Source organism: Pteropus vampyrus, unplaced genomic scaffold, assembly GCF_000151845.1.
Source record: "Pteropus vampyrus isolate Shadow unplaced genomic scaffold, Pvam_2.0 Scaffold40, whole genome shotgun sequence".
In the NCBI taxonomy this organism is placed as follows: Eukaryota; Metazoa; Chordata; class Mammalia; order Chiroptera; family Pteropodidae; genus Pteropus; species Pteropus vampyrus.
The window spans coordinates 4063363-4081987 of NW_011888821.1; the positions used below are offsets into that span (position 1 = coordinate 4063363).

At 49.1% G+C, this 18625-nt stretch overlaps 1 protein-coding gene across 13 annotated transcripts in view; it reads left to right on the plus strand.

Annotated features, from left to right (window-relative positions):
* The window catches only part of CLEC16A (C-type lectin domain containing 16A), a 205279-nt gene that overhangs the window by 70931 nt on the left and 115723 nt on the right, over window positions 1-18625 (plus strand). For all 13 annotated transcript variants that reach the window (XM_023529618.1, XM_023529616.1, XM_023529617.1 and 10 more), the window contains 4 exons: window positions 1151-1251; window positions 13905-14027; window positions 17582-17691; window positions 18443-18487. In XM_023529618.1, coding sequence (XP_023385386.1) covers window positions 1151-1251; window positions 13905-14027; window positions 17582-17691; window positions 18443-18487 — 379 coding nt within the window. The remainder of the gene's footprint in view (window positions 1-1150; window positions 1252-13904; window positions 14028-17581; window positions 17692-18442; window positions 18488-18625) is intronic.

An 18625-nucleotide genomic window follows, 5' to 3' on the forward strand; every position in this document is an offset into this window, starting at 1 on the left:
ACATCTATGGAGTTCGAAATTCGAGAGTATAAAAGGTTATGCAGTGACCAGTCTCCCTGCTTCTCTGCCTCACTGTGTCACTCCCCCCAGACAGCTGATGTTGACAGTGGCTGTGTATCCTTCCAGGGGTCAAGTGTGCCCTTGGTCACCCATCGAGGCACTGTGCTCTCTCAGCTTCGACCTGGCATCCAGAGGGGGCAGCCACAGGTGGTCACTGGATCAGAGCCTCCTGCCTCCGTGCCAGATCTGTGCATATTCTACTATCCTTGTGCTGGAGAGTTTTCCGCCTTTCACCTGGAAAGGCGGCATTTGGGGTGTGCGGTTTGTGATATCTGCAGCCACTCTGTAGATTTTACCCACAAAGCATCCGTGGTGAGAGACCTCATTGATTCTCACCAGTCAGGGAAAGTCGGTCCAAGAAATTGCTGGGCCAGGACCTACCAAAATGAGATCATGGAGAAATGTCCTTGAAATATTCAAACTAGAAATCAAATGGCAGATCCTGTGTCCTAGCACTTTCCACTGCGTACCTGGCCCTATGTTAAATGCCATTCAATTTTCCTTGTACTCGGATCCTCATAATAACTTTGTAGGGTTTAATCCCCGTCTATAAGGAGAGGTTTTAGACAACTAACCCAAAGGTTTGCAGCTAAGAAGGAGCAGGATCAGAATTTGGACCCCGGCAGTCCGGTTCCAGAGCCCACGTTCTGAAATTGTTCCGACTTGGTGCCTTGTCTGGTGTCGTTAGTCTGCCACGTTACCCCGTTTTCCTCATTCTCTTGTCGCTCTTTGAAGTGACGATACAGTCTGTCTGCTCTCTGTCTCTGCCCACTGGCACGGGAGTGCCACAAGAGCAGGAACTCGGTATCATTTATCCCTGATGTCTGGGACCGCTGGTGAATGATTGCAGAATGATTAAGTGGTCTGTTCCTCAGCCAGTTTCTCCTCGAGATAGTAGCTTCCCACGGGCTGAGCTGTCGCTCATTTGTCTTGTCATCAGCGCCTGGTGCTGGACGGGGCGCATGGTGGCCTCGCACATGCTGGTGGCAGACCTGTAAGAGGAAAGGCAGGTAGCTCTGTGTAGGTAGGAGAGGACAGCTGTTCACCCATGTGCACCACAAAGCTCATGAGTGTCCCTCCTTTTTTCCAGACCCTTCCTGGACATGGTGTACCATGCCCTGGACAGCCCGGACGATGATTACCATGCGCTCTTCGTGCTCTGTCTCCTGTACGCCATGTCTCATAACAAAGGTAAGCCCGCTCACCTCACCTGCCTTCCTGGCATCGCTGCCCTCTGCTGTCTGGAGGGAAGAAGGAAAACTGCTTTCCTTGAGGAATTTTCTTTCTGGTTGGCAGACTCCCTCAGAACTTCTCTTCAGCTTTGTTAGAATTTCTCAGGTGCTTTTCTACAGACTAAAGCCACAGGAATTGGTTACTCAGGCAGTACGGGGGAAAAAAAGGTTCAAGTGCGACTGACCCAGTCTGACTGTATTCACACTGCGGTTTTCTTTCGACCCCTTGCTTTACACCTACCTTAGCATCTGACCTCTTTCCTAACATCGGAACCAAAATCAGTCAAATTGTAATCTTGGTTTTGCTATTTATAATAGTGGATGTTCTCATTCTGTGTTCAGAGCTAAAATAGACTCTGGTCGGATTGTGTGGAAGCACAAGTTTCCTTTCCGAAGAAAGGTGTGGTTCCCCGGCTTCCCCTGCTGAGGCTGCGTGGTCAGGGTCAGACTCCCACAGAGCCGACAGATGTCAGTAGGATTCATTCATTCACTTCCTCCCTGGGAGCAGCCTGGTGTGTGCCCCACCTGGCTTGACATGAGCAGGTTCTGAAATCCTCATGTCAGGGCCTCTTCAAAGAAGAAATCAAGAGTATTCCTGTGAGCTGGGTTTGGCATAGATGGGACTTTACATCAAGGGATGTTTTAGTTGGTTTTTCATAACTTTTTTGTGAAATAGGTGGAGGTGTGTTTTACCAAGATAGCCTATGTCTAGAAACATGTAAAAAGCACTCAACATAAGGTAGCATTTATTCATTCTTAACTCATCAATCACGATAAATAAGATGACTAGCGGCAAAAGAATATATAGTGAGGAAAGTTTCCCCTCCATCTTTGTCTTCTGACTCTTCTTCGAAGCGGTTCGTGTAACCAGTTTCTTTTGTATCTTTTTAAAGATAGCCCGAGTACGAGTATATGCGATTTTATCTCCACAACTGCCACCCCTGAAAAAAAACATAAAAAGAAGTATTCCTTATTTATTGTCTGTTCTATACCTTGTTCTTCTCACATCGTCATGTATCAGCACGTCATTTCGCATCCCTGTAGAACTGCCTTCTTTTTAATCGTGTGTCTTCTTTTTAATCGTGCCATCATTTACTCTGCCATTCCCTTCCTGGGTGGCACTGATACTATTTCCAGGCTTTTCCTACTACGACAGGACTCACCATGATGGCTCTTCTCCCTCCACAGTCTCCTCATGGCTTCCTGCGTCCCCTCCAGCTCCCAGCTTGGTGTCTGGGACCTCCTTGAGACTAACCAACTCTCACCAGTGGATCGCTTGCCACTCCCCCGGCTCCCACCTTTTCTCCCCTGCTCATTCCAGCTCTGTAGTCTGGAACTCCTGCTGGTTGCATGTTGGACACTCTATTTCAGTATTTCAGCAACACCTGAAACAGTCTGTTTATACCACACTCATCCTTGTAAACGTACCCTGACCTCATCATACTTCCTGCCATTTCTGGTTCAGTCGAAATTGCCAGCCAAGGTTGAAACTGCCTTGACCTTTAGCTCCTTCCCTCCCTGGATCCCAACATGTAGTCATCAAATGTCACTGCTCCCTCTTCAGCCTCTGATCAGCAGAATTTATCTGAGTGTGACTCAGTGCCTGGCTCTAAGCTGAGTGCTCGAGGCGACAACCAAAGGCATAAGAGCAAGAGAAATATGGACACATCATTCCAGTGGCCAATTTCACAGCCTCCCCGAAGGATCAGACACATGTTATAATCCATCCTCCACGGCACTGCGAGGTAGTCCTGTGTAAGACTGCGTTGACCATGTCCTTCCCTGGTTCAGAAACCTCTAGCGCCTTCTTGCCCTTAAACTTCGCCCTCCCGTACCTGTCATTTTGAGTATCCAGACTGTATTCATTATTCCAATTTGATCTGATTCCCCAGACTTCCCTTCACAGAGCCTTGGCTCTGGCCCAGGGATTAACCTTTTTATGTAGTGATCGAACTCTTCTGTAGAGAGAAACTTGCTGTCATGGTACTCATCGAACTCTTAGATGTTCTTTGGGTTGCAAGCAACAGAAACCACCTCACATTAACCTAACTGAAAGGGAAACTCTATAGGGAAGGCCCCTGAGGGGTGGCTTACAGGGTCCCAGAAGTTACTGAAAAGCTGACGGATGGACAGGAACCGACCAGTTCTGAGGACTTCCCTCAAGGTGGATCGTGATTTGGCCCCAGCAAATCCCAGGCTGGGAGTCTGTCCCCATCCAGGTTTCAAATTCTTGGGCAAGAGATGTGACCACTGCCGCTTGATGGCATGTCTCACTGTGGGAACAGTCAGGCTTGGTGGGGGATCAGGGTTGCACAGCGCAGACTTGGCGCCATGGGCCGAGCGCGTAGCTGGGACTATTCTCAGTGAAAGGGGCTCTTTGGAAGCCTGGCCACCACCCCAGCCAGTGCCCGCACGCCTGCCTGTGCCTGGCTAGTCAGCCACCTTCTTGTATTCGTTTGTGGTTTTCCCTACCGTTTCTCTGCACCATCGCCACCACCAGCTGAAATTCCGCTTGCTTATCGAGGCTCTTCTCAGAGTTGCCTTCTCTAGGAAGTTTTCTCTGATCCCTTCAGGTGATACTCACTCTAGGTTATTACCATCTAACGTGACAGGCACATTTTATACATTGCTGGATCTGATTTGCTGAAGTTTGGTTAAGGGTTTTTGCATCTGTGTTCATGAGTGATAATAGTCTGTGGTCTTCTTGTAATTCTCTTGTTCACTCTCAGAGTTATGCTCACCTTATGGAATAAATTGAGAAGTATTCTCTCCTCCTGAATTTTCTGGAAGAGTTTTTGTAGAACTGGTTTTATTTTTTTTTTAACTGTTCGGTAGAATTCACCAGTGAAGCCATCAGGAGTTTTCTTTGAGTGAAGGTTTTTATCTACTCAATTTCTTCAGTAGATACAGGGCTATCTATTGAAGCTTATCTATTTCTTCTTGAAGAGAGCTTTGGTAGCTTATGTCTTTCAAGGAATTTGTCATTTCTTCTAAACTGTCAAATTTATTGGCATATACTTGTTCATTATGTTTCTTTATTATCCTTTTAATGTCATTAGGATCTGTAGTGATGTCTCTTTCTAATTCATGGTATTGATAATTTAGGTCTTCATTTTTTTTCCTGATCAGTTAGGCTAGAAATTTATCAATTTTATATTAATTTTATTGGTACTCTTAAAGAACTTTCTTTTGGTTTCATTGATTTTTCTATATTGTTCTTCTGTTTTATATTGCATTAATTTTTGTTCTTATCTTTATTTCTTACCTTCAGCTGCTTACTTCAGATTTAATTTACTCTTCTTTCTGTAGTTTCTTAAGATGGAAGTTTAGATCATTGATTTTTAAATCTAATCAATTTATATTACTTTTAAAATTAGCATACAGTAAAATTAACTCTTTTTGTGCATGATTCTATGAATTTTAGTGCTCGTATGGATTTGTGTGAGCACCATCATAATTAGGATACGCTACAGTTCCATCGGCCAGAAAGTTCCCTCATGCTATTCCTTTTCGGTCATTCCCTTCCTTTACCAGTCATTGATTTTTAAATTTTCCTTTTATAAAATAATAAGAGTTTAATGTTCTAAATTTACCTCTAAGCACAGCTTTCACACCATGCAATGCATTTTGATATATGTGGTTTATTTTTATTCACTTTAAAATATTTTGCAATTTCTCTTCTGATTTCTTCTTATCTGTTCTGCCAACTATGTAATTTCTAGCTATGTTCTAGTATTGATTTTTCTCCTGGTTTGGGTTCTATTTTCCTGGTTGGTTTGTTTGTTTCTTTTCATGCCTGGTAATTTGTGATTGGTTGACAGTTTTGGCAAAATTAGTTGAGTTTTGACAAAATTGGTTGAATTTTACATTGCTTGATGCTGAATCCTTTCTTCCTTTTGATATTTTTGAGCTTCGTCCTGGGACGTGGTTAAGTTACTTGGAATAGGTTTGCTCCATTTCGGGGTTTGCTTTTAAGCTTTGTTGGCGAGAGTCCAGAGCAGCCGTTAGTCTTAGGCTCGCCCGGCCCACTCCTGGCATAGTCCCCTTCGGAAGACTTTACTTGATGAGCCATGGTTAGGTGGTTTTTCCGCGCTGGCCAGCGGGATTGTTTGCCTGCTTCGTTCCAGTAGGTTTTTCCCTTTCCTCACATGCATGCGCGGAGCAGAGCTTAGCTGAAGCCTCACAAAGAATCCTGTGCACATCTCTGCAGCTCGCTCTGAGTGGCTCGCTCCTCTCTAGTACTCTCTCCTTTCAGTTCTAGCCCCTTGGCCTCCCTCAACTCCAGACTCTGCCTTTCCATCTCAGAAAGACTGAGGCTTTGTTTGGGTTTTCTGTCTCTGTGCTGAGGCCTGGAAACTCTTTCCAGACAGTGAGCTGGTGCGCTGGGCGCGCTGCCTTTGCTTCCTCTCTCTTGAGGGTTACTCTTTTGTACTGTCCAGTGTCTTATAACCATTGTTTTATGTATTTTGCCTATTTTTTTAATTGCTTGAATCAGGAGAGTAAATCCAATCCATCTTGGCTGGAAGCTGTAGCATATTTTTTTTTTAAGTTTTATTGAGATATAATTGATTTATAATAAACTGCACATATTTAAAGTGTGCAATTTAATGAGTTTTGGCATATGTGTATACCCATGATACAATCAGCACAGTCAAGGCGGTGTATATCCATTATCCCGGGGGTCCCCAGTATGTTAGGACCCGGGCCACACAGCAGGAGGTGAGCAGCGGGTGAGCCAGTGAAGCTTCATCTGTATTTGCAGCCGCTCCCTAGTGCCAGCATCACCGCCTCAGCTCCGCCTCAGATCATCAGGCATTAGATAGATGCTCATGGGAGCACCGGTCCCTGGTGCCAAAAAGGTTGGGGACCACTGCATTACCCCACATGTTTTCTCCTGCCCTTTGTCACCCCTCCCTACCTCTCTTCAAACAACACTGAACTGCTCCCTGTCATTCTAGATTAGTTTGCATTTTCTAGATTTTTATGTAAATAAAATCATCCAATATGTACTCTTTTTTTTGTATGGCCTTTTTCAATCTACTAATTTTTTTTGAAGTTCATCCATGTTATTGTGTGCATTGGTAGTTCATTTCTTCTCGTCAAATAGTATTCCTCTGTGCGAATGTACCACAACTTGTTTATCCATTTATCTGTTAATGGACATTGGGTTGTTCCCAGTTTTCGACCATTGCAAATAAAGCTGCTCTGCACATTTATGTACGAGTCTTTTATGGACATACAGTTCCCTTTCTCTTGGGTAAATATAAGGAATGGGATGGCTGAATCATATGACAAGCGTATGTTTCTTTATTCTCAAGAAACTTCCAAACCATGTTCCAAAATGGCAGTGTAATTTATATCCCACCACTAGTGTATGAGAGTTCCAGTGTCTTCACCTCCTTGCCAGTGTCTGCTATGGCCCCCTTTTACATTTTGCCTGTCCTAATACCTATGTAATGGTGTGTTGTGATTTTAATTTGCATTTCCTTAATGACTAATGATGTGGAATATCTTTTCGAGTGCTTCATTCGCCATCTGCATATCTTCTTGGTGAAGTGTCTTTTCATATCCTTTGCCTATTTTTTAATGTCATTTATTATTGTTTAGTTTTAAGAGGTTTTTAAATGTGTTCGGGGTACAAGTTCTTTATAAGATGAGTTTTGCAAAAGTTTCCTCCCAGTGTGTGGCTTGTCTTTTCATCTTCTTAACAAATGTCTTTTGAAGAGCAGACGTTTTTAATTTCCAGCAAATTCCCATGACATGTTTTATACCTTTTTTCCTCTGCATGTTTCCTCTCCTGTTCTGGACTGCTAGGCCTCTGAAGGTAGAGAGAGAGAGACCACGTCTCTCCTGATGGCCCCCTGGAGCCCTGAGCACCTGGTCCTTACTCAGCCAGAGCTGGCTGATTGATCGCCTCTCAGCCCTGTGGCTGCTCCCCCAGGCTGCTCTTTGCCTGGCAGCCTGTACCAGGGCCTCAGCAGGGAAGATGCTATCTGGGGGTGGAGATGCCAGGCTCCAGGGGGCAAAGGGGCACATGAGTGAGCTCTCTGTCTTGCTGGTGGTTGGCTTTTCCCATGGGCTTCCTTCCTGGAGCCCCATGCTAGGGACTGGAGAAGTCACGGTTTGCACACGCACGTGGCAGTGCTCCTCTATTTGGTGCTGTGGCCCAGAGAGACAGCCCCGCCTGAGGTCCTCCCTGAGGAGCCTGCCTTTCTCTCCTAGGGATTTCTTCTTAAAAGGGTGGAACTGAACATTTGAGGGCATTTAATTCCACCTACCATTTCCCACTAATGCTATTCATTTATTTATTCATTCATCCTTCTAAGAGATATTTTCGAAGCCCTCATTAGATGCCAGGCACTGTGATTAGTACTGAGAATACAGTGGTGAAGTAAGCAAATATTTTCTTGGAGGCAAATGGCTGCTGTGGAGGGAGCGAGTTGAGAGTGGTGTGAGGGGAAGGTTAGTGTGACAGGCAAGCGGGAACACGTCGTGGCATTGAGGAGCTTAGCTTGTATTCTAGTGGAGCGGGAAGCTCTGAAGGCTGTTCAGGCAGAGAGGTGTTGTGTAATCTACGTATCTTACGGGGGTTTGCTTTCTTTTGAAAGTGACTGTCTGTTTTGTCTGAAATCGTCTCTGGTTCCAAGACCATGTAGTCAGGTAGATCATGATGAATTTATTCATGTAGTTATTTGACAAATGCACGTGGGGCACCAACTGCATGCCAGGCCATGTGCTCAGCATGGGGCTGCAGACTCCAGGCTGCCCAAGGCCCCCGCCCAAGAGGATGTGGACCCGGCCTGCAGGCATCAGGAAAGACCTCTCAAGGACACTGGGCCGAGAGTTCAGGGAGCGGGGGACGGAGGGCCAGAAGATCGAGGGGATCACTGGCAGAGGGCCGCGCAAAAGGAGTATAAGAGCCTGTGATGCGTCTGTAAGCTCACCGTTCATTCATCAGGTGGGCACGCAGCGTGCCCCTGGTGGGCAGGTGCTCTGAGAGGTGGCAGGCGGGAGCCAGACCTCAGGGAGTAGGTGGGCAGTGGCAGTGGACTGCATCCTATGAGCTGAAGGATGGTTCAGCCAGGAACTGATCCGATCTTCTCTGCATCCCTCAGAGTGGGTTCACAATAGTTCAGCCAGAAGACAGTGAGATGGAGATTTGGGCAGCTATGGGCCGTGTTGAGGTGAAACCGAAAGCTGTTCTCATCGTTCTCAAGATATCTGCTGAGATAGCTCCAGATATCTACATGCTAAGCGCCATTGTGGGCATTGGAATGAGTCTGACGAGTCTTACTCAAGTGAACGGAAAGACAAGTTGTGATTGAAGAGTGACAAAAAGTGAGCCGGTGGTGGCAGTGCCGGGGTTACTAGCCGGGGTGGTCAGAGAAGGCGTCTATGAGGAAGGAACAACAGAGCCAGGGCCCAAAGAGTGACAAGGAGTTAGCTCTGCAAAGTTCTGGGGCAAGAGCTCTCCAGGCAAAGGAACCAGTGTGTGCAAAGGCCCTGCGGTAGGAAAGTGCTTACAGGCTTGGGAAATTCTGCTTGCTTTAGATGACTGAGGCACCAAGGGAGAAAGAAGTCTAACTGATGCCCAGATCTCTGATTCCTGCCATTGTGTGGCTGGCGACGCCATTTCTAGAGCCAGCAAGCATGGGGCGTGGAGCAGATTTGGAGAGGGAGCCAGAGAGTTTAAGTTTGGCACCCTGACTCTCAGGGCAAACTTCCCAGTGGAGGAGCTGCCACCTGGTTTTCGCTCTAGTCCTGGCCTGTGGGCACAGGTCCACGTTTGCTGGGGATTTGTTGGTGATGGCGGCAGGGGTGGGGGTTGGCTGGTTTTTTGGTTAAGAAGCAAGCAGTTAGCTGCTCTTCAAACCTTCAGCCTCGCTTTTCCAAGTCTGTACCCTCCAAGCAGGCCCCCTAATGAAATGGTCTCTTTCTGATAGATTTTTCATTATAAGACAATTTTAACATAAAAGCAATGTTAATAAAAACCAAATGTTAGTTCAGGCCTTCCAGTAAATCATAATAGATTAGATGCTGCACCGAAATGAAGATCCCACAGTGGAGAGGGCTGACTGGTTGGAGGAAGGCGCTTGTCATGATTCAGTTGGGCCACAATGAATTCTGGTTATATCTGTAATAGAAAATGCAGCCTTCTCTCCTTCGTCAGGTCTGCAGAGCTCTGGCCCGGGGGGGCGGGGGATGGCGAGTGTTGCAGCTTTTATATTCTTAAAGTTTCCCCCACTCCACCCACTGTCCACTCCTGCCCCTCCATTTATCATTGTTTACCCAAGAGGCATCTTTGGCTTGTTTTTGTTTTTTTTTCTGAGAAGTTACTGGAACATGGATGAGAGAGGTATGGGAAAGGTCGAAAGGTAATAGGATAAAGGGAAGCTTTCGCCATGGAGAGAGCTGGCAAAACATCATTTTGGATCTCAACTGACACATCGTCAGAACGAGAAGTACGTTGGAGATCGGCCCAACATCTGCTTAGGTTTTGAAATAGTTGGTCTATAGTTTTCCAAAGTTGGCAATGCTCGCGTGACTACAGCCAAGGAAACCTTGCATGGTCAAAAGAAAAAAATATTATTTTGACCATTGTTTACCTAGCATCATTGTGGTCTCTTTGTCCGGGTTCGACTGTCTACTTGTTTTTACATAACTTCAGTCTGGGCCTTTTCTACCCCTTACCTGACTGGGGGCGACCACTAATGAGAAAGAATCCAGAAATCAGGACTTAGGGGGGAGGCTTAGTAACTAGTCATTGACATCGCAGAGCCAGTCTTCCTTTCTACTCGGGATTTCGAGTTAGTTAGTTGGGAGCATTCCACCCCCACCCCGCCCCCACCCCTGAAGATGCCAGGCGGAAGCAATGGAAAGGGGAGACCAGTTCTGACTCATTCGGGCAGGATCTCACCCTGGCAGGAAGGGAGCAAGGAAGCATGCGGTCTGCTGGAAGCCTGCTGGTGCATCTTCGCGGGCCATATGAAGCGCATCTGGGTTTCTTTGGAATTTGTCTGTTGCTTGGCACTCAAGGGTTGAAGTAAATAGGACAATACATTATCCACAGTTTATTTCAATCAGGGGGAAATGGCTAGCAAAGAAACTCGATCAGGTTTGTAACAGAGCCTGCCTATCAGTGACCAAACACTAGTTGTGTGTTTGTGTGTGCGTGTGCGCACGCACGCACGCACAGAGGCGCATACACACGTTATGGATATGCCCTCTCACAGGCATATCCTTGCCATAGTGTGACGTTGATGTTATTCATTCACAACTGTCAGCTGCTGTTTTGTTTGGACCCAGAAGAAAGTCTGGAGCTTCTGAATTACTGCACAGGCCCTGATAGCCAGGGGCCAGGCCAGGACAATTCAAAGTAATAGAAGGGTTTCAGAGGCCATGGTGGAGAAAGAGAGTGATGGGGGAAGAAACAAGGCACCTGGCCCAGGAGGAACTTTGGGGACAGAATGCGGCGTTCAGAGGGGTTTTTTTTTTTCTAAGAAGTTTTGCCGTATGTTGTGTGGAATCCGCCCTGCTCTCTGTCTCCATGGCCGATGGTAAAATCCACCTCACGTAGAACACATTACAATATCAAGTATGTTTGGAGAAAGGGCCAGAGCGTGGAGATCACCCCAGATGGCCGGGAGAACCACTTCAGAGTCAGCCGGAGCACAACCAGGTCACGTCACCTCCCCTAGCTGCCCTTCAGGGATCCTGGCTTCCAAGCTTTGCCTGTCCCTCCCCTCTCTGTGAGCATCTGCCTCATCATTTCCTCCCAAAGCCCCTCGCCCCACCTTCCGCAAGCTCTGCCACACTCTTTGCTGTAGCACCTTGGCCTGGCAAGTCCTGGCCCCCTGTGCAGCTTAGGGCAGAATCCCACGCATCCCTCAGAATCCAACCTGAGCAGCTTGTCCCCTGAGCCGGCCCCCTAACGGCCAGCATGCCTTCGTTGGGCCTTCTCAAATAGCTTGATTTTAGCTTTTGTATGGTTTCCTTTTTGGTCCTTGTGTTCTTTCTTTCTTTTCTCTTACAACACAAATGATACAGAAATGCATTAAGCCACGCTCCAAGTAAAAATCGCCACCAGTGCTTGCTAACAGCAGGCTACAGTCGTTGAACCGTGACTGCGTGCTTCTCCTGAATCCTGACAGCACACCTGAGACAGACAGTTACTGTAATTATCCCCATTGCACAGGTAAGAAGACCGAGGGTCGAAGAGGTTAAGTAGCAAGACACAACTGCTTCCGCACCCTGCACCCAGCCCTTGCCGCTTCTATCCTACCGCAGTGTGGAAAGTCCCTGGCAGAGTGTGAGCCCCAGGGCACCATGAAGCCTTGGAGGTGGTGGCTGCTACCAGCACAGAAGCAGGCCCCCTGTGCACTGCTCGCCATAGTCAGCTCACTATGAGGGGGTGCAGGCAGTACCACCCCCCAACTGGACCGTCTCCACCTTTGCAATCATCCCAGTTCCAGATGTGACTCTAACGTGCTCTGTGACCTTGGGGGTGGGAGTTAACATTTCTAGGCCTTAAATTCCCCAAACGGAAGAGGCTGTACTGGAATCTGTCCTTGTGACGTTCTGGAAGTGTTTCAGTCCCCCAGGGTCCCCTGCCCCTCTTCACAGAGAGCGGACCTTGAGGAAGGTCAGGATAACCTTGAAGTGTTTGTTTTCCTGTCGAGAGATTTTGCCCCAGATTTCATCCTTTTTGACAAGTTCTAAGAGAGCGGGGGCAATAACAGGAAGGAAAGAAAATGGAGCTCACCATAGAAACCCCAGCACTGGTCTGAGTCTGCGTCTCTGGTTCTGCTGGCGGCCACCACACTCCCAAGGATGTCAGCATCTGGGCTCCCTCTGCCGACCGTTCTCTTTGAAGTGGAATGATAGATGATCAGGTCATAAAGTTGGGTGATATGCTGGGCAGGCTGAGGAGCCATTTTTCCCCCAGAACCACTGACTGACAGAAATGATAAAGAGAGATGTTAGGACGGTGTTGATATCTCCGGAAAAAAACAAACGCCAAAAAGCTTCAGTTGACGTTCTTGCCATTTAATAAACCAGAATGCTTCAGAGGTAGACATTTTGCATCAAGATGAGAGATAGAATCCACAAATTACATTTTCGTTGCAATCACATTTTTTTGACCGAAGCCACTGTGGTGATACGTGAGAGAGAGAACTACCCAACTCAGACCCTCAGGCCGTCCCTCACCCGTGTCATCTCCTTGGCGTGACTTAGCCTCTGGTTTGGAGCTGGAAGGAATTCAATAAAACAAGATATATTGTTATGGTTTCTGACGTCAATGTGTGTGGGGGGGAGTTACTTAGAATCCAGACAATCAGCTCTTCAATGCTATCCTCCACTGTTTTGTCAAGGTTCTAAATGAAGCGTCATCTAGTACTCAAGGGGCCGTATTTCAAGAGTTCCCAGAAGTGCCACCTTCCCCCCTTTTGTAGAATAACAGGAAAAGACGTGCTTCGAGCACAAACAATCTGTTCAGCTCTCTGCGCTCGGATCAAGAGAAATGTTTATTTCTGCAAGCGTGTTTTGCCAGAGCCATGTCAGATGAGAGAATAAGGATTTGGAATACCTCTCGTCCCACACCTGGCCTGTCGAGGTAGCCCTGACAGGACTTCCTGTCAGGGAAAGACCTGCAAAGCTCAGCTTGCAGGTTTCGCTTTAGGAAAAACGATAGTTCACGGTGAGACTTTGCACATTCCCTCTTCTCCACCCCACCCGCCTCCCCCAGTCCTGTCTTGTCTTTTGTCTTTTCAAAGCTGTGAGTTTTCACTGGAGAATAAATGATTCGTTTGCCTCTTAGACACAGAGCCACTCTATGGGGTTCATGGTATTTGCACCTTTCTGTGGTAACCCCGCCCCAGCGTGGTGCCCGCTGCCGCCCATGTACGTGTTGAGTGGTGGGCCCAGCCCTGTGAGTTTGGTGTTAAGACCTTGAGGTGAGATTGTTGGGTATGACCGTCGTTTTCTTCCGGTCTGATCTCTCTTTCTCTAGGTCTGTGACCCCTGCCGTTGTGGCATATGTCTCATACGGGGGTGGCCTCCGATGGCACCCAGACCTGGTGTGAAATGGGAGGGAAGCTCACTGTGCGAAAGTTAACCCTTTTTCCATTCCCGTTCTGTTATCTCTGCTTTTGTCCAGGAGCGTGTCACCGTTTGGGACTAGGGTGGCTTCAGCAGCTTTTAAGTCACCTGCCAAGCTCCCTTTTTTAGCACAGACAGAGCAGGCCTCAGGCCCAGTAAGCAGCCCGTCAACAGTCTGGCTAAAATGTAAAAACATCGTTTGGTTTTCTTTTTTCTTTTTTCTTTTTTTTTAAATTACAGTTACTCTCAATATTACAGCAATGCCGATCTGCCACTTACAAATAGTGATACAAAATTTCTATTTTAATATATTTACCTAAATGTCATTTACAGAAAACCCTGAGGTGGAGGTTAGATTCTAGTACAGACACACCCAGCCACGGCAGAACCACGAGGATGGACCGAGGCTGGCTGAGAGCCGGGAAGCCCTGTCCTGTCGAGCCTTTCAGGATGAGGACGGCTCTCGAGAAGGTGGCCGCCCTGACTTCCAGCTTGCCCCTTTCTCCGTTCCAGGCATGGATCCTGAAAAACTAGAGCGAATCCAGCTCCCAGTGCCCAGTGCGGCCGAGAAGACCACCTACAACCACCTACTGGCCGAAAGACTCATCAGGATCATGAACAACGCTGCCCAGCCAGGTGCCCGGGGCGTGTTGGCTGTTTGCAGGGGTGGTGGAGTTTACAGGGTCCAGCTCCCCACACGAGGCACTAGGAGCCGTGGGCTCTAGATCTGCCCATCTGGGGATCCTGGAAGATCTCGACCACTCTCTCTGCCACCCATACCAGCGTCCTGGGCCACCCACACCCTCCTGTCCTGCCACGTCTTCATCTCCAGTCTCCTCTCTTTCCCACCCACTGCAGTGTTTGTGCCAGGCCTTGTCTTTCTTCCCCTTCCATACCCAGCCCTTCTTTTGCCAGTTTTGCCCAATGTCTGTGGCCCTCCTCTCGGGGGCGGGTGATTTTGATAATACAAGATGTGCGCAGTGCCTGGCATTGTCAGCCTAGCTCTGAGGTTTTAGCCAAAACCGATCTACAGCCACAGCAAGGGCTAGAAATAGCAGGTAGAATGACCTAGCACAGTGGTTCTCAAATAGGGCCGCTTTGCCTCCCAAGGGACATTTGGCAATGTCTGGAGACATTTTTGGTCATCACAACTTGGGGAGGCGATGCACATGGCATCTGGTAGATAGAGACCAGGGATGCTGCTGAACATCCCACAATGCACAGGACAGCCCCACGACAAAGGATTATCTGGCCCAAAAAGTCAACAGTGCCGAGGTCGAGGAAACCTTGTTTGCAAGGCAGGTTCTCTGCAAAGGCAGGAAGAGAGGCCGTCAGGGTGTGAGTGAGCGCTCGGGAAGGGAAGGGGCCTGACAGACGCAGCTTGGTGGAGGGCGAATGGCTGAGCTGAGCCATCAGGAGCAATCCAGGGGATGGGGCCAGGTCAGGCCCGGGTCAGGCCCAGGAGAAGGGTGAGGTGGGGCCGGGGGCTGTGACTGCATAGGAGGACTTCAAAAGTCTAGGAGAAAGGGCTCCCAAGTGGTGGCCAGAAGCACAGAGGACTGCTGGGGAGTGAGTACTGGGGCTTAGAGAGCTGGATTCATGGCCTCAAAGGTGTCAGTAGGGGATCAGGAAACTCAACAAATGTTTATTGAGCACCTCCCGCATGCCAGCCACTGTGTGAGCAGTGGGGGGTACAGCAGCCACAGCAGGGGGCCTGTGAAGTCCCAGCAGTCTAGGACTCCATGTGGAGGTGGAATCTGGAGCTCAGAGGGGAGTGAGGGCCAGAACGGGCACTGCGGGCCTCACAGACATGTAGGTGGTTTCTGACGCCACAGGAGAGGAGAGGCGTGTCTGGGACCGAGCCCTGGGCCACTGCGGATATCTGGAGGTGACTTAGAGGGGTAACCAGCACAGGAGGCTGAGCCAGGCCCCGCGTGGGACGAAGAGAGGTTAGAGGGGATGTCTTGGGTGGCAAGAAAGATGTGTGTGGCTTAGGACCAAGGGGCGCTCGGCGGGCTCAGTTTCTGCTAAGAAGTCCAGTCGCGGAGGCACAGCGTGTCCCTAAGGGTGGTGGCCAAGGGGAAGGTTGGCAGGAGCTGTGTGAGCCGGTGCGGCTCCGCGGTGGAGGAAGGTGGACTCCCCCAGGGATGCAGGGTCGGGAGGGACAGCGGGCCCTGGAGGGCTGGTGTGTAGAACAGCCTGGGTTTCTGAAGAGCAGAAGTTGGGGTAGCTCAGAGGGACAGCCTGGAAGCTGCGATGAGGACCAAGGAGCCTGCTGCCCTCTCTCTTTCTCCCACGAGACAAGCTGGGTGGGAGGAAGTCAGCCCCTTGGTGGGAGCTTGCGAAGGGAGAAGGGTCTGAGGGGGAAATCATGTTGTTTTCCTGGAGGCAGCAGAAGGGGTGTTTCTGACCTGGCCACCAGTGTGGCTCGGTGGAGGTGCAGGCAGGAGTGAGGGCGGGCTCCAGGGGAACCACTGAACTCCAGGGACGGCGGGCAGTGGGTGCCGCTGGGGCAGGGCAGCAGCACAGAAGTGGGGTTGGTGCTAGGCCAGGGTCGGGCGCGGGGTGGGAGGCTGAGGCTGGAAGAATAACTGAGCTGAGACCAACCAGCCTTCTTCCACACGCCCCCCGGGCTTGTATCATGCTTAGGAAGGCCTGCTTCTGCTTGCATATGGCCTATCCATTTTTGAACAAATGATTCTGTCTTCTCGTTCTGTTCCCTACCTGACACCTGAGGCATCAGAGATGGCCGGGGAGGTGTGTGGTGGTCTCTCTGCCTTGAGTGTTTCCCAGCGGCGCATCCTGGTCCCTGACATTTCCAAGCCTCAGGGATATGGCCTGGAGACATCCCTCTCCCCTGGCCCCTCTTCCACGTTGTGGCCTCTCCCCAGAAATGAGCTTAAGGACCCAGGGAGGAGTTTGCGTAAGAGCAGGTTACCCTTCGGTCAGGCAGTCACAGATGCTTCTAGGAGAGATGTCAGCTGTGACCTTTGGCATCCATGGCGTCTGGAGTCCACCACCGCCCAGGATGAGACTTTGGACAAGTCACTTCACTTCCCTATATCTCAGTCTTTAGAGCACCCACTACAGTGGGTTTTTATAGAGATTCCTTGAGAGAGCATCTATAAAGCACCCAGACTGTGCCTGGCTTCACAGTAGGATAGCAAGCCCGTGTCACTCAGAACTTGGTTATACAATTGACAGACACCCAACTCGGACCGGCTGAAACAATACAAACAGAAACAAATAAAACCGTTGGCTTGTGTAACTTTAAGTCTGTTGGGCCCCATCTTCAGGCCCAGCTGGGTGGGTCCAGGGCCTCAAACTGTTGTCAGTACTGTGTTTGGACTCCATGGCCCTCTTGGTTGGCGAGGTGACTGCCAGCCCCTCCAGCCCTCCCTTCTCCTTGGAGCCCCACACTTGCTATAGGAGAGACAGCCCAGGCAACCTGGTGGGAAGGGAGGCTCGGGCTCCCTTTGCAAAACACTTGACAAAAGACTGAAAATGCCAGTGAGAGAGGGAGGTGGCCACTGTGGACCATAACGCTTGCGCCACTCAGGGTCCTGCCACTGCCCCTGTCCTCTCCACACCCCAGCACGAGGAGAGAGTCTGTCGCCCAGTTGTTTGAGCACGTTTTGGAATTGAGTCTTACTGGCTCTGACCGGCTCCTTTGCCAGACACCTACCCTAGTCACTGTGACCAGGGGAATAGCACACCCCCACCAGCCTGGGTGATGTGCCCGCCCCCAGATGCGGGAAAGGGGACCAGCTTCACCCAAATCACATGTCCAGCAGTGGGGCTGGTGTTTCTCCAGAGGAACTGGTGTGGGGGAGGGGCGGTGCTCATTCCTGAAGAAGAGAAGGAACGCTGGACAAGCAAAGCAACCACAGATGTCACTTCCTAGGCTTCAGTAATAATAATGAGTTGTCCCCTTTTTCCTGCGTCCCCTCTCCCAACGTAGAGACTGCAGGGCAGTATTGGGCACATGGAGTTTCGATGGGAATATTTAATTGTAATTCACCGGGGAAAGGATTGGCATGTGGCGTTCCCTTTCTGTCCCCACTGGGTGTCAGGGGCCTTGAGCTGTCCACCGATCGGCTAGCTGACCCGTTAACCTAAAAGTCAGGCCAGAGACTGTTTAAAGGCGTGCAGCCCTGGGCGTGTGAGGCTGACCCCCGTGTGCTCTACAGACGGGAAGATCCGGTTGGCGACGCTGGAGCTGAGCTGCCTGCTCCTGAAGCAGCAAGTCGTGACCAGCACGGGCTGCATCATAAAGGATGTGCATCTCGCCTGCCTGGAGGTGAGGGCCTCCCCACACCCTGTGCCTGTGAGCCACTGCCACCGGGAGAGTGACAGAGGGAAGCTGGCGTCCACGGGACCACCGAGGAGAAGCTGGACCGTGGCGCCCACTGCGACCCACCTGTCCCCACAGAACTTCCCTTCTGTTGAGGCCGGCTTGATGAGCCCCCACTTAATTAGTGAATTTGGGTAGTTTCTGTTGCAATTATTTGACACTTATTTTTCTCTAGGATTTAAATTTTTTTCTTTTTATATTATAAAAGTTTTATACATATACAAATATGTACACACACATTTACTGATAAGTTTATCATGCTAGTATCTACATTTATTGTTTTAAATAGCTTTTGTTCCCCCTCAACTTTTTTTTGTTTATCTTAGAAAATTTAGAAAGTGCAATTGTCAAAAGTAGCAACTGTAGTTGATATTTTGGTATGTGTCTTTCTAGATACACACACACACTCACATTTTTAAAAATAATTTTAAAAATAAGAGTAGAGCCATTCTGGACCCATATTTTATAACCCTCCCCCCCACACACACTTAACTGTATATTGACAACTTTCCATGTCGACATATTGATTGCCTATACTCTGCCCATTTTTTATTTTGAGCTCTCTCTCCACCATTTTATAGATTAAGGATATTAGCCCCGCATCTGTCAAATACACTCAGATTATGGGAACTATGATTACCCAGCTCACTTGCCTCCACAAGCCCTGCCTCCCTCACGCCCTCCCTCTCTTCCACAGGGTGCGAGGGAAGAAAGCGTCCACCTCGTGCGGCACTTCTATAAGGTAAATTGGCAGGGCACGGGGACAGCAGTGTGGTGTGTGGCATGTGCAGGATTGTCGTGTCTGGCCCTGCACACATAGAGGCTCCTCGTCTTCAGTTATTTCTCTGCCGCGGTGCCCGTGTGAAATGCTGAAGGTCAC